This window comes from Syngnathus leptorhynchus, chromosome 4, assembly GCF_054491065.1.
Source record: "Syngnathus leptorhynchus isolate UIUO chromosome 4, UIUO_Slep, whole genome shotgun sequence".
In the NCBI taxonomy this organism is placed as follows: Eukaryota; Metazoa; Chordata; class Actinopteri; order Syngnathiformes; family Syngnathidae; genus Syngnathus; species Syngnathus leptorhynchus.
In genome coordinates, this window is record NC_141198.1 from 11,270,574 (window position 1) to 11,285,545 (window position 14,972).

Sequence of the window (14,972 nt, forward strand, 5' to 3'; positions counted from 1 at the left end):
CACCATGTCTATTTCTGTTACCCACAAGATAAAAGACTATGCGTCCTCGGCACACTGATTTGATAGCGAATGAGACGAGCTGCTTGCATTGGCCTGGAAGCTAGTTTGTTCACACCCACTATGGCGCAAACAACCATCTCTAACTGTCCTTGGCTGTGAAAATACCAATAAATAAATAAAGACAACTCCAGCCATGTGCACAATTAGACCACACTTTGCACTAGACTTGCAATGGACACAATGGACCTTAGACTGGGTTGCGGGCTTGAGAACCAAAACAGTCTGCCTGAGTGGTTGAAAATACAGCCAGTGCATGCCTGTCTGCATGGTTGCCAGTTTGATTCCCCTGACTGGCAATCAGAAAAATCGGTCACTTATCAGGACCCAAATCCTCCACCTCTGTTCCAAGCAAGCACTCACATTTGATTTGCCCTTGATCAAGACCCCTAATTGCACCCCTCTGCGCTGGAAAAGTCCCCACTGTGACACTGTGTACTTGCTGTGCTCACGACTATGATCAAATGTGGAGGAAAATGAATAAAATGCATGTACACGATAGTCAAAAGCTCTGTCTGAAGTTCAGAATAGAGGCATAATAATCTATAAACCGATTAAGTGGGAGTTACTAACTGTTGTCCAAAATGTGCAGCTCTCTTTAGAATTGAGTCGAGTCTGTTATGAAACACAACATGCTCACGACACCAGCAGATGAATGTTAACATTTAACAGCAGCACAAGCCACAAAATGGCTGTCAGCAAAACACCTCTGCTACTCCCTCCTCCTCCTCCTCCTCACCTCTCTCCCAGCAACCTGTGTTGGTGTGCCTCATCTCAGAGCTACCTTCACCCTTTCTGCCTCCTCCCCCTCTCAAAAGGTGATCCAGCACTGATATTCCGCTAAGAGAGCCTGTCAACACTCAGGTTTGCCCTTGAATGCTGTTCATATCCCCCCCCACCCACCCACTTTTCCAATGATCCTATTTCCAGCCAAGGTATCCAACTCAGATGGGGATGCATCTAATTGATTAGTCATGCTTTAATTTAAATATTGCACGGGCAACCCCTCACCTAATAAGGGATTTGTTGTGGAGCATTCTTTAACACGGCTAAACGCCACTATAGTTTTACCTGTATCTGATTAGTTCCACCTCTTTACAAGCACCTTTCTTCATATGCTTGTCATCTTTATTTTTCTAGACCTCACACACCGTATATCCCACAGACCTGACCGATTTTCCACACTTTCCCCGGATAATTCATGCGTGTCTATTTATCTTCCAGAGCTGAGGTTTGTGGGGGGATGCTGACAACCACTGCTTACTTGCTTTTCCCTTTCAGGCCTCACCTGCAAAATAATTCTGGGCTGCAGTGTGTCACAAGCCAGAGAGGCCACATGAAACCCTTCAGAGATGCTGATGAATGACGAATGAAAACAAAACACCCGTGATATATGGTGCCTTGGAGGCCAATAATTAGGGCTACATTAGTGTACACTGTACAAAGTACCTCGTGGGGTGGAAGTGGGCTCCCACTGAGAGTTCCTTTATCCACTCGAGTGGCAAAATATTGGAAGAAACAGGTGAACATCAGGGGCTGAACAACTTTGTAAACCAACACCTTACCCAAATTTCTTAATATTTTCTGTTGACTGTCATTAAACTTATATAAAAAAAACAGCTGCACAGATGTTAAAACTAAATGTTTATCATTTTTAAACGCATACCTCTGTAAATTGCAAAACAACTCACAACTTTGCCTTAACTTTGACAATGCGAATATTGATGCAGATGTCATAATGTTGAATGTGAGTGAGTTTACGTCATGTGACATCCAGTCAATGTTCTTCTCATTTTATGCTTAACATCACTTGTAATTTAGGCTGTCTCTTCTGTTGGAATTAGTATCATGGGGGGAAAAAAGGCAAATGAAAATTAGATACATTCCTTGGTTTTGCATTTGCTGCTATCTCACGCAATAAGCAGAGATCTAACATCATATCAAGCACGTCGGTGATTCTGCCAAGTTTGTGCAACTTTAGAGGCATCATTTTGCCCAGAGACTTTTGATAAATTCAGAATCTCACACTGTATTTCTTGCAACTTAAAATCCATCCATCATTAGTACCTACTACTTCACTCTGAGCGCAACAGTGTATTTTCTTCCCTCAAGGTACAATTAACACTAATATACTCCATAGGTTAAACTACTGGCTTCCAAAGGAACTGCAGCATTTCCAGTCGCAAACAAGCATCGGTATGTTCAAAAAACTGTCAAAGTCAGGATCCAAATCCCCATCGTTGCGGTTGCCGGTCACGATATCACATTAAATATACAATTAAGGCAACAACAACAAATACAGAAACGGCGCAGATTATTATGTTCAAAATTTGCAGGAGAGGTGTTTTCAGGTGCAGGAGGAGGCCACTTACCCATGTCTAATGTTGTCACACACTCAGCTCTGACGTGTAAATTATTTATCAAGATCATTTACAATCCATTTAGACACATTTTTACACAAGCGACGGATGAGATGACAGCCTCCCGGGGAGCTGTCACACGCTCCTGGAATATACTTGGATGCTTTTTGACACAAAACCCCGAGGAAAATGGCGTCAATGTTGCTTTGCAAAAGAAAAAATAATAATAATAGCGAAATGGGGTTATGCAGCCTGATGTGATGACAGAAAAAAAAAAAGAAGCCACCAAGGGAGGAGGAATCCAATTAGAGACGTTTATGTCCAACTCCAAGCTGAAAGAAGCTCTCTCCGGGGCCCTGTGCGGCTTGCCTGGCGGCCGGACAAAAAGCGTCCCCGGGGCCCCTTGCAGGACCGCCGGCCACTCGTGAAGCTTCGTCAAGTTAAGATCCCTCACAAATCCGTTCCACTACGCACGCGAGAAGGAGAGGTGCGAAGGCTATTACCGCAGTCAAAACAAGCTGGCATCCGTCTTCGAGCTTCAAGGAACCGGCTCCAAGAAGACAAATGTCAGCAACAAGACCGAGTTTTCAAGCCCAAGCGACAGTACGGAGGAGTCGGTTTGGTCGAAGGTGGCTTTCCCTCCCGCCGCTTGCATGGGATCAAGGCTGAGGCTCTCTGCGATCCCTCGCTCTGCTTACCCGATCGGTGAATGTTAGAGCCTGGAGCCTGCTGTCTGGTAATGATCTCACCCAGCCGAGTGAGCTGCGCTGTGGTCGAGCAGAGCAAAGCAGAGGAGAGGAGAACAGCACGGACCTAAGGAGCGACATCGCCTCCACCTGGATGAAACTCGCCCTGCGCGTCTTTTCAAGATCAGAAAAAGATCCTCCTTTCCCTGATGCCCCCCCCCCCCCGGTGATCACCACCTGAAGTGGTCTCTGAGCTCCCTGTAAAAAGTCATTAAAACAGGCCACGCTCCATGACTAACTCAACTCGGTTTGCTTTCAGATCAATATTCCCCATGAAATGATTTGAAATGTCCCCTAAAATCCCCACCATTTTATGTTTTTAATTAAAAAAAAAAACAACAACACTCCACCATAAAATAAAAATACAGCGGGACCCTGCGTATTTGTTCATTTATTTTTAGAACCTACCCGCTGGTAATCATGGAAAAAGCCACCTACATGTTTTTGAAATTGAACGTTAAAGCCCCGCTTAAGGGTGGGCTAGCCTGATAAATATGGGGGTTGAGAATTTAATTTCTAAGGATGTCCAATAAAATGTTGTAGGGTCTCAACTGGGGCTACACCGATTTCTGATGGGGCCATAGCCCCCCCAAGCAGCGCCATCCCTGGTGGTGGGTAGCCCACTGCCAATAAATAAATAAATAAATAAATAAATAAATAAATTGTCTGAAATCTTTGACAACAGCATAAGCAGGAAAGAAATGGGTGGTTAGTTGCAAACAGGAATACTGTATTATACAGAATTCTGAATTTCCCCCTGATAATGATCATAACTTAGAGGTATATAGCACATTTTATTGGCATTATGAGATTTGTGTTTCCAGATCTGAATTACATTACTTTTTTTGGAATCCCTCACAAAAAGAGGAACCTCCATTTAAATGCACTCTCCTTTGTAGTCTCTTTGGGTTCTAACTAAACGTATAAATCTCATCATATGCTGTTTTATTGTGTATTTTTTATGAGATACACTATGCAAACCCTTGGGTGAACCAATAAACATATTTTATTGTCTTTGTCTCCACAGGACATGTTTGGCTCATTAACCACGACTAAAATGACTATAGATGATGCTGATAAGCATGGCCTAATTGAACATGTGTTCAGTGAGACTATCAACAACAAGGTGTTCTCATTCTGGTGGTTTTGACTCCTAATTTCCAGCGACAGCCCAGTCAAAAGGCATTCGGCCTTTTGACGGTTCCATCAATTCAAGCGTTTCATTCCGTTTGTGGTTGAATGCAAAACTTGACCTTTCATGTGTGGGAAAACATCCCTTTAACATTAACAAACAATGCAAATGATATAAGGTGACCTTTTGTGTCACACACCCACTCACATTTTTACATTTATTTATTTGCACCTAGTAGACACAGTTTTATCACTTGCATAAAAAATAAAACATTTGAAATCAATATTTAGCCAAGATATGAATAATTTTGCTCTCAGTGCAATAGGAGTGTGTTAGAGCTTAGACACGCTGACTGTTGTAATTCACTACCAGACTCAATAAACTATTCAGTCATCCCTCTGGCCAAGACACATCTGCATTTGTAATGTTTCTCCAGCCATTAATTATTAATTTGTCACCCGTCTGTCAGTGTGTACGTGTGTGCCAGTGTTCCCGTGTATGTGTGTGTATTGATTTGGGATATGTGCAAGAATACAAAGAGACCACCGAGACTTGAGAGGTCAACAGCTGCTCCTCAACAACCAATCAATTGCTGTGTATCAGAAAAACACAACACACAAGATACGCGGACACATACAGATGGCACTCTTCCTTCTCAAATGTGTTGCCATGGAAACCGGATACAGGCAGCCAAGAGGGAGCAGTTTCTCTGCTTAAAATTGTAAATATTGAATTATGATGGCGTAGAAAGAGACGGGCCAACGTTTGTGCTTGAATGATCGAGATAATCCTTTCGTCTCTATTCACAGCTACGAGAAATCGCTCATGCACGTTAAGTTGAACATATCAAGATGAATGTGTCTTTCCGATCCACTCGTTTATCTGACCGCATACTACGCACTTGTCTAATTCCTTCATCTTTCTCTGCCTTCATTGTCTCAAGTGGGACTGCAAGTAACTAATTCCTCCTAAATGATTTGCAATGCATAAAAGTAAAAATCCCTCACGCTCACTTAGCCCCAATCACGCAACGTAACGTGGCAGTAGTTGTGTCGTCGATTTTAGAAGTAGCGAGCGAGAAGAGAGGATGAGTGGAGCTGGGGAAATGATTGAACAATTATTTAACACCTTGGCAAATATTTGAAATGAGAAGCATCAAGAGATAAATTACTATGAATACATAAAACAGTCAGGAAAGCTCATAATGAAAACACTAACGCCACCTGGATGTTCATGTGTGTCTGGAAAGAGAGCAGTGAGAGTCATTATGCTAACCTTGAGATGACATTGTGAGAGTGGAAAAGGATCCCATCAATGAAGGGCTTTTCTCAGGGAGTCCACTAATCTGAAAGGGCAGCAGAGGGTTCATCAGCGCCGGGAAACCCATGGGACTGACCGAGTTAATGGGGTTGGCCCAGACAGAGGCATGAGTGTCGATGCATTAAAAAAAAAAAGGTCTGGCACAGTCAGTGATTCTGTGTGTTTGTGTGTTTGTGAGCATAACAACATTGCGATTTGTGCAGAGGAGGCGAGAGCGATGCTGACAGAGTGATGAATTAATGGGACGTGTGACAAGGTTGATTAGCAAGGCCTCAGCGATCTAGCTGGGTTAATGAAATAAATGACTCCTTGGTAACACAATCTCTTGTCCCTGATACGCTGACATCAACCCGTATCAAACTACCTTCTACATGACCTTCTATACAGACAATTGACAAGAATACATTGATGTTCTTCTTTTAAGTCAGGCACTTTCTCTCACTTCGAGTGGACCTTTACACAAATTTTCCTTTTAGTCTACAATTAGACCTAAAAGGTTCATTTAGCTGAAGTGCTTTACAAAGTCGCATTTATATGCCAATGGACGGTTGCTCCAGTGCAGGGTGGTGCCAAATCGGCGTTATTAAGATAGTTTTGGATTTTTTCGTGATAGTTAGTTTTTATTTTGACTTGTGTTTTTTTAAGTTTCTTTTCATGACTTTTTAGAGTATTTTTCTTATCTTTGCTTTATAGTTTTGATCAGTCTAAGCACAATTGTTAGTTTTTTTTACGAAGCTGTGGGGTATTTGAGGGCAAGAAAAAAAGAGTCACAATAAGTACGTAATATGTAATGAAGTAAAGGTTGACCTTCCTTCTCCTTCTTTATACGACCGAATCGTAATATCACTTTAAAAGCTCATGTATGGAATTAACTGACAAAGAAGAAAATGAAGGACATTTTTTAAAAGGAATAATAAAATGTAGTTTCAGTGAGTACATTTTTTTTTTACAAGCAATCGTATTTATTTGATCTCATTAACACCTTTGCCCCCTAATTTTAGTTTTTGTTAAATATCATAAACACACGCACAGAGAGAGTGGGATGTTGGAAGGCTTTCTATTGGACTCAAAGGTATAAATCCCTCTAATGAGAGTGATAACCATGTCTGACAGGAGCTACAGACCAGAACCAAAAAAAAGCAATGCAGGTGGTAACCAAGACAACGATAAACACCACCTTAAACACTTCTGACTATGGACTCCATGCTTTCTCTGTCAATCTGAAGCGATGACACTGCTCCCATCCCCCCAGCACTCACCAGGACATTATCATAATTTTGCTGTCTCTCTGTATGCCAAGATCTATCTCAAACAGCCTCATTTTGAAGTCCTGCACAATCGTGTGTGCCGATGCGCACAAAGAAGATGGCAAATCAAACTCGTCAACATACTTGTCTACAAATGACAGCAAATATTCCGTGGCTGTCCCTAAAACAGTTGGTAAAATTGTCGTGAGCCGCTCTAATCATTGGTACTGATATAGCACTTGTCCTCAATAGGATCACGCTCATTTAATTAGTAACTAATAATTAATCAGTTCTCAAAAATAATTCATTGATATGTTAAAAGTGGCCATCAAACCCTCTTTTTAATGATTGTACAAATCAGTTAATTAAACACATTTATTTATTTACTTATTTATTTTAATTTAATTTAATTTGATTTGATTTTTCTTAAAAGACGGTGGTAGCGGTCTCGGCTCCCTCTCTGCGCTCAGCAGGTCTAACCCGCCTACTGCGCAGATTTACACTGTTCACAAAAATAGAGCCCAATCTCTTGATAAAGGGCTGTTTCATTCTTGGTTGTAATAAATTAATTTCTGCTCTGTTCTACAAACATGACTTTATGCTCTGTAGATGTGATTATTTTTGCAATACAGTAAATTATTTTAAATAAAAAAAAATAGGTTGTGTAATAATCAGATTTTTTTCTCAGGAACCAGTTGGGTTTGCCGTAGCATGTGCGAACTTTCACACCCGTGACATTCAACACGAAACATCCTGTTGCATTTGAAATGCATGTGGACAGAAGCAGCTGCACTGTGGGAGCATCTACTTTGAGAAACACACACAGCAGGTGTATGAAAAACACACTGCTGGGCCGGATTGCAATGACTCACTTATCGCCGTTGAAACATTCAGTCCGAGCTTGAAAGTGCTTTTGAAAATGTCTCTATCAACATGACACGCTAATGTGTGACAAGCACACAGTAGATTGTGGGTGATGATTGAAAATAAGCAATGGAAAGAAAATGTGTTCTCTTGAAAGAACCTTTATCCATCCATCTCCTTAATGCACCTTCTTACATCCAGTGGACCAGGATTTTGTTGTTTTAATAGATATGGTGCCGGATGAACAAAGTTGCATTGTTTGCTATAAATAATTTCAGCACACTGATTAGCAATGAGAGCTACACAACAAATGAAGAATAATGAATGCTCAGTTTTGAGCAAACTCAGAGTTAATATGATGTGAGCAAAAAAAAAAACTATTTTATCACATCACGGACCGAATGAGGTGGACAAAAAATGTTTAAAATGTGTCCGTAAAATATGTGGTAAAAAGTTTATTTTAGTGATATAATACTTTTGCTCTTTTTAAGATTTTATTTATAAATCATTTGAATTTAATTATATCATTAATGATTTAAAAATCTTATTGACTACATATTTTAAATGCTATTTTGAATCCCAAATCGATGCCCCTCAATCCCAGCAGGATGCGCCTTTAAAATGCCCTTTCACTTCCGACCCCTGACGGATGTTGCTCAGTTTTGTTTTGTTTTTGTTAATGGAGGTTGCTATGTGTGCCCCTGCTCAGGTGGATGCCTGGGGCTGCCAACCCTTTGACCCCACCCTCTTGATGACGTAACTGCCGGATTGAAAAACAGCGGGTCGCATGTGGCACTTGTGATATTGTTTGTCCGTCCCTGACATAAATAAAAAGATTTGTTTACACTGTGGTGCACTGGCTGATTGAAAATATCTACTTTTTGGTGACATTTTTATTAGGTAGTGTTCTGTGAGATTTTTTGTCATCTCAATAAAAGTCGGGAAACTGAACTGAAGCCTGATCTAAGATGCTCAAATCTTTTTTTTTGTGTGTGTGCATGGGTTTCTGTGTTGTGGCCACAATGTACACTTTCAACAGTACCTCATGTGAACATTCTCAGCCTCCCTGAAACAGGATGTGGTGCGACGGCAAGTACTCGCTCAACAACACCCACTTCCTACGGATTTGATAAACAGCCTTGTGGTTTCACCCCCCTGCCTGGTATGCACACACACACACACACACACACACATGCTGCATCACCATCTGCTAAAGTGACACATAACCAGAGTGAGTTAGTGTGCATAACGTTACCGTTGCTATCATGAGATTTACTGTGACAAACTATATAAACGCCAGCAGAAGCACTTAGGCCTCTATAACTCAGCCACCTCTCCTCACATACGCGGCAATCACAGAGAAAGACATGAGAGGAATGAGCATACGAGCGTGCTCAAATCATAGCCGAATTAGACAAGGGTATCAACATGTCACATTTGTTTTAAGAGTCAGTGATCTAAGTGTTTTTGAGTTATGTCTACTACTGGACAGTTATGTTCCATATAAAGGTCCGCCTAAGTGTCTCTAGAGGTTGATAATGGGATGCCAGGAAAGGCTGCTGCAAATGTCTGAAGAAGAAATGCTTGCATGAGCACATACTGTGCTGTCTGTCAGTCACGTGTGGGAGCTGGCAGCATACATACAGAATGCGCCTGCAGTAGAGTGAGGGGTGTATTAGGCCTGCTTATCCTTCACACTTCTCTTGTCAAATGTAACATGAAAATGAAAGCTGTGGGGGTGAGAGAGAGAGAAAGAAGCAGGGTGGGTCATAAGAGAGGAACCCTGCCTAATCCTGTGGGATGTGAGGGCATCTACTGTGTATGGAAATGGCATGTTGAGATGTGTTCAGTGGTGCATGGATCACAAAAACTCTCTCACTGACAGAAGATACTCCCAGGAGAGCCATGTCAAGCTGCTAAAGGAAAAATACATTGGAATTTCTTTTTAGAAGGAAATGTGAGCAATTTAATAGTGTTTTACATAAAATGATAAATTATTTGCAAATATCGAAAATTCTGGTCCTTCACTGAAGAATTGTTCCGTTTCAGTATGTCAATTTTGATCGACACTCTTGGACATTTATTTGATGCGGTTTGGTTATACTTTGCATTAGAGTAACTGCATTGCACCATACAGATGATTCTAATGTTTCAGAGGAGCTACAGGAGAGGGGGGTAAATCTTGGGATTATTCAATTGGTATACAGACGTATGTTTATTTTACAGGTTGTGATGTTGATGAACAATTTAACAAAAGATTGTATTGAACACATTTAAGTCTTAAACTACTAGTAAAAAAATAAAAATAATAATAAGATTATAAAAACAACAGGAAATGGCACATTTAGGTTTTTTTACCCTAACATCAAAGTTGATGCTTACGTCACCTTCACGCACTGTTATGACAAGCCAGTAGATGGCGGTGCTGGATCAAATAAGACTTGTTTTATTTAACCCGGAAACACTATTTATGGACTTTTAACAAGGCGGAAGTTGACATTAATGGAACCGTCAGTAATATTTTACCGTGATGGCGCTTGACATAAAGTCCAGAGCCAAGCGATATGAAAAGTTGGATTTTCTTGGAGAGGGCCAGGTGAGTGGCATTGATCTGTGTCAGTTTTTCACTCTTAATGTCTGTTTATTTTCCAGGCTGTGGCTTTCTGCTTGCATGGCACCACGCTAGTAGCATTATAGCAACCCGGTTGTTAATGTCAACAAAGCATCTGTGATGCACACTGGGACTCACTGATGATCAATATTTCTTTCGACAGCAGTGTGTTTGAAATTATGTCAATGCCAAAAGAGACCGCCTTTCCACCAACCCTTATTTTATGTCAAAATTGTGTGTTATGACCGATTACGTGATACTAGTATGGTTTACTTGTTCAGTTTACACGGGACGAAGAGTTATTTTACTCACCACCCTTTTATTATTTCCAAAATCTAAATACTGTCTGTAGTTTCTCGTGGACACATGCGAGATGATCAACTTTCTGGCAATGGCGTGCCGTAAAGTATCACCACGTCCAATCAAATTCCTTTATTATCATTGGTGTGCTACTTACAGCCCATAGGGGGCGTATGTGCGCGGTATCTCTATATTCGTAGAATGAGTGGAATTTTAGGGATCATGAGTATTAAAAATTGCCCTCTGTATTATTAAATCAAACCATTTATCCGTCTCTCTTCTCTAGTTTGCCACGGTGTACAAAGCAAGAGACAAAACAACTGACACAATAGTTGCCATTAAAAAGGTAAAACATTGAGTTCTCGCATTGTCAACCACTTTGGGTTGTTCTGCTGCGTGTACTGTAGATTAAATTTTTTTGTGCCCTTCCCCATTTTAGATTAAAGTTGGCCACAGAGCTGAAGCTAAAGATGGTGAGTTTTGACTCAACTGGCAGGTTGTGTACAATATGTGACAAGGCAATTCTGAAAAGGCATCTATGCCTATTTATGTTTAAAGGTATCAACAGGACTGCCCTACGAGAAATCAAACTACTGCAAGAGCTCCACCATCCAAATATTATTGGGGTAAATACATTAATATTTATAGTTTTGTAATCACATGGGTTTTTTTTTTTACTCATAGAGCTGTATAACTTTGTCTTTTAGCTGCTGGATGCATTTGGGCACAAATCAAACATCAGTCTGGTGTTTGATTTCATGGAAACTGATCTGGAGGTAAAACTTTATCTATTTTTCATACAGAATGTGTGTATGGTGTCACTCATCCATCAATTTTAAATCTGTCTGTAATTAGCACTGTTATGTCTCCTCGTTAAAAATCACCATCACCCTCACTACCATCTGCTGTTGTATTGCATATGCTGTTCATAAATTCCTCATAAAATCCAAAGATTAGCTCACATGATTGACAGAGGACAATGGAATCAAAAGAAAACCAATACAACCATGAAAGCAGTACAGTATGTTTTCCCTTTACAGTTAGCATACGCTGCCCTTGATAAATGCACACCACTCGTAAATCATAATCAAGATTACAGTACTTAAAAAAAAAATCAATAACATTCGGCTCTTGGTGCTAACAGTCAATTGGTGCCATTATCCGCTTGTATGAAATATGATGCTGTACTCAAGGTCAGTGCTAAAAGCATATTCTTCGGCCTTTTAAAGATGGAGGGTTGTAATCATTGCCTGTAGGTAACCACACTGTATGAGTGAGAGTGAGAGCTGCCAGACTGCATTTACCTTTATGGTCTTAGTTTCCTCTCATCCTCTCTCTCTTTTTTTTTTTTTTTTAAGGTGATCATCAAGGACACCAGCCTGGTTTTGACTCCAGCCCACATCAAAGCCTACATTCTCATGACTCTACAGGGATTAGAATACATGCATCAACATTGGGTTTTACACAGGGTAAAGACAAAATATAACATCTATGCACATGTTATGGTTATGTTTCTAATGTTGTACGGAAAAATGACAGATACCGTTAAATGTTGTTTTGAATGACAGTTGATCAAGAGAAGGTCATAATATGTCAGGGAGGAGGAACATAGTCATACAGACTATAATTGACATTTGTTCTTTTGAATTTTCAGGATTTGAAGCCCAATAATCTGCTGCTTGATGGTAATGGAGTGTTGAAGTTGGCTGATTTTGGTTTGGCCAAAGCCTTTGGCAGTCCTAACAGGGTCTACACCCATCAAGTTGTGACCAGGTTTGTGCTGTTGTATGTAGATTAATGCGGGGAGGGCCAAAATGGGAGAATCATGAAAATTATTAATTATTTAAAAAAAAAAAAAAAGGAAAATAAACAAATATTTTCAATTGCATTCAAGGCGTCACCCCAACATGGAAGTCTATATTTAACAATTGTGACAGATTGAATACTTGAACAAACCAATCCACCAGCATCTTGTACCTAATGTCGTGGCCAAGTATGTGTTGGTAAACAATTTTCTATCTTTTCTAGGTGGTACCGCTCTCCCGAGCTTCTTTTTGGTGCCCGGATGTATGGAGTAGGTGTCGACATGTGGGCGGTGGGATGCATTTTGGCCGAGTTACTCCTCCGGGTACCCAAATAGTTTATGAACGAGCATGTGAAACATTTGGTCTGCGTTAATAATGCAAAAATATGTGTTGCTTTTAATGTAGATACCATTTCTTGTTGGAGACTCTGATCTTGACCAGCTGACAAAGATCTTTGAGACTCTTGGGACACCTACTGAAGAGACGTGGCCGGTATGCACCCCCCCCTCTCCTCATATTTTCTTTTTCCTTCCAAAATATTATTGTATTTGTTTTCCTTTACAGGGAGTAAGCAGTCTACCAGATTACATGCCATTCAAAATATTTCCTGGCACACCTCTTGAGCACATATTTAGTGCAGCGACAGATGATTTGCTCGAGTTTCTTCATGGCCTCTTCACATTTAACCCCTCAACCAGGACCACGGCCACTCAGGTGATCTTGGAGTCCGCCTCAGAAAAAAAAAAAAAAAGCACAGTTTTAGTTTTCCAAATGTAGTGCAACTTGCAAGGTTATTGTTTTAACAATGACACTGTAATGTTTATACACATCAGGCTATGAAGATGAAGTACTTCAGTAATCGACCCGCTCCCACACCCGGCCCCCAACTCCCCCGACCCAACTGTTCAGCCGAAATTCTGCGAGAGAAGGAAACAGTCGGTCTGAAGAGAAAAATAGAAGGCCTGGAAACAAGTAATCAAAAGACAGACTTTTATCTGATATTTTTACATATAACACAACCACCACCATGATTATTTGGCTTCTATAATTCAGCACTTTCATTTATGAGCAGCAAGAGATTTAAATTATCCAATTCGCAACAAGAAGGACCAAGCCTGGAGGATCTTTTCAACAATGGCTATTTATACCAGGCATATAAATGGCTTCATCGAAAGTAGCAATTACAAAGGGTGTTGGCTGCACGACTCATCACACAGTGGAGGCGAACAGCATTTCTGCAGTTGAAGTGGATTGTGGGAGGGCATGTTTTCATTTGGTGTCTGTGGGAGGTTCAAAGCTTTTCCGGCTCCTTCTGTGGTTTTGAAAATATGGGGGTTGGCTCTTCCTTATGGTGGAAGCTCCTAGTTTATTACAGACAGAGAATTTAAAGACACAGATGGTGTGTGTAAAATGCACATTACAAGTTTGTGGTGTGTTTGGTTATTGTTGTTTACAGTCAAAGATGCACTCATTCTCTGAATTTTCTCTCTTTGATTTTCAGCTACCATGAAGAAGTTGATCTTCTAAGGACTGATATGTGCTGTGATGTCAAAAGTACTGCTGAATCCTGCAGGGGATGAACGGTTCGACCTGTGGTCGGCACGCACTTCTGTGATGTCTGAACTCCAGCTAACAACCTGCTGGATTCTTTATCCATCCATCTGTGACTGAAAAAGAGAACGACCACACTAGCAAACCTATGGTAGACTGTTTTGACAATATGGACAAAAGTATTGGTACGTAGTCGTTACACCCACAAGAGCCACAGATCCCCCTCCCAAAATAACATCTGCAAGGTGACAGATGGGCCTCACCTCACCGTCTCTGTTGGTAGTAGGTCAGTCTAGTTCTTGCACACCAACCTTCGCCTTTATGAATTGACCATGTTTTTTAAGTGAGCCTCCGTCATGCTGGAATGACTTTGGAAGCGCAGACTATATGTGCTGTATAGAAATTGATATTCAGGATGAATCAGCAGTGTTGTCCAAGCTCCGATTGTCTCTTTGACCAGAGAGTATGTCTCAGTACTTTTGTCCATATTTAACTATATTATTTTTGTACATAAAACCAATAAATGATGCAAACGCATGACCTGATTTCTCTGGAGCTATTACACATGAAATAAATGGTAATAGCAAGATTACAACTCTAGACATGTAGTTTATTATCCTTTATTGCGCTTGGTGGGTGGGAAAAAAAGACCTTGCTAACATGCACCTGTTGGGCAGCTGTGGCTCAGTTCATAGCTGACCCAAATCCAATGACACCGCTCCTGTTATTGATGGGACGGTAGGATGCACCCATTACCTCAAATGTCCGATGCTGCCACAGACACCATCACATGAAGACACTGGAGCTACTGTCAGATGATAGCGGGCCACTTCTGGCGATCAAATTACGATCCTCCCCACAGGTCAGCTGATGTCATTTTCTCAAAAACCGTTGTCATTGATCACAATCTTCCGAGAATGCAGAAACCCATCGGGAAAGTTGATGGTGCAGATGGCAGCTTGCTGAGGACCTACCTGTG

The 14,972-nt window shown here is 40.9% G+C and overlaps 2 protein-coding genes across 4 annotated transcripts in view; one reads left to right on the forward strand and one right to left on the reverse strand.

The window, feature by feature from the left end:
- setbp1 (SET binding protein 1) overlaps positions 1-3,230 on the reverse strand; it is a 30,336-nt gene extending 27,106 nt beyond the window's left edge. The window contains exon 1 of one of the 3 annotated variants that reach the window (XM_085910366.1): positions 3,116-3,230. The gene's annotated coding sequence lies outside the window, so the exon portion shown is untranslated. Of the gene's footprint in view, positions 1-2,429 lie in introns of all 3 variants that reach the window. The other 2 variants (XM_085910368.1, XM_085910365.1) reach the window with 2 other exon arrangements.
- Positions 3,231-10,174: 6,944 nt separating this feature from the next.
- Positions 10,175-14,578, forward strand: cdk7 (cyclin-dependent kinase 7). The gene is made up of 12 exons (XM_085910892.1): positions 10,175-10,322; positions 10,924-10,983; positions 11,077-11,110; positions 11,196-11,263; positions 11,345-11,413; positions 11,996-12,106; positions 12,292-12,410; positions 12,666-12,765; positions 12,848-12,934; positions 13,007-13,156; positions 13,276-13,414; positions 13,944-14,578. Exons 1-12 carry the CDS (start codon positions 10,257-10,259, stop codon positions 13,967-13,969), a joined length of 1,029 nt encoding a protein of 342 aa, XP_085767018.1. The 5' UTR covers positions 10,175-10,256; the 3' UTR covers positions 13,970-14,578.
- The last annotated feature ends 394 nt before the right edge of the window (positions 14,579-14,972 follow it).

What these genes read in the sequence shown, in the direction of transcription:
- cdk7 (XM_085910892.1), top strand. Translation starts at nt 10,257, where the DNA reads ATGGCGCTTGACATAAAGTCCAGAGCCAAGCGATATGAAAAGTTGGAT. An exon ending in ATTTTCTTGGAGAGGGCCAG is followed by an intron (nt 10,323 to 10,923) that starts GTGAGTGGCATT and finishes TCTCTTCTCTAG; the next exon opens with TTTGCCACGGTGTACAAAGC. An exon ending in TCATGGAAACTGATCTGGAG is followed by an intron (nt 11,414 to 11,995) that starts GTAAAACTTTAT and finishes TTTTTTTTTAAG; the next exon opens with GTGATCATCAAGGACACCAG.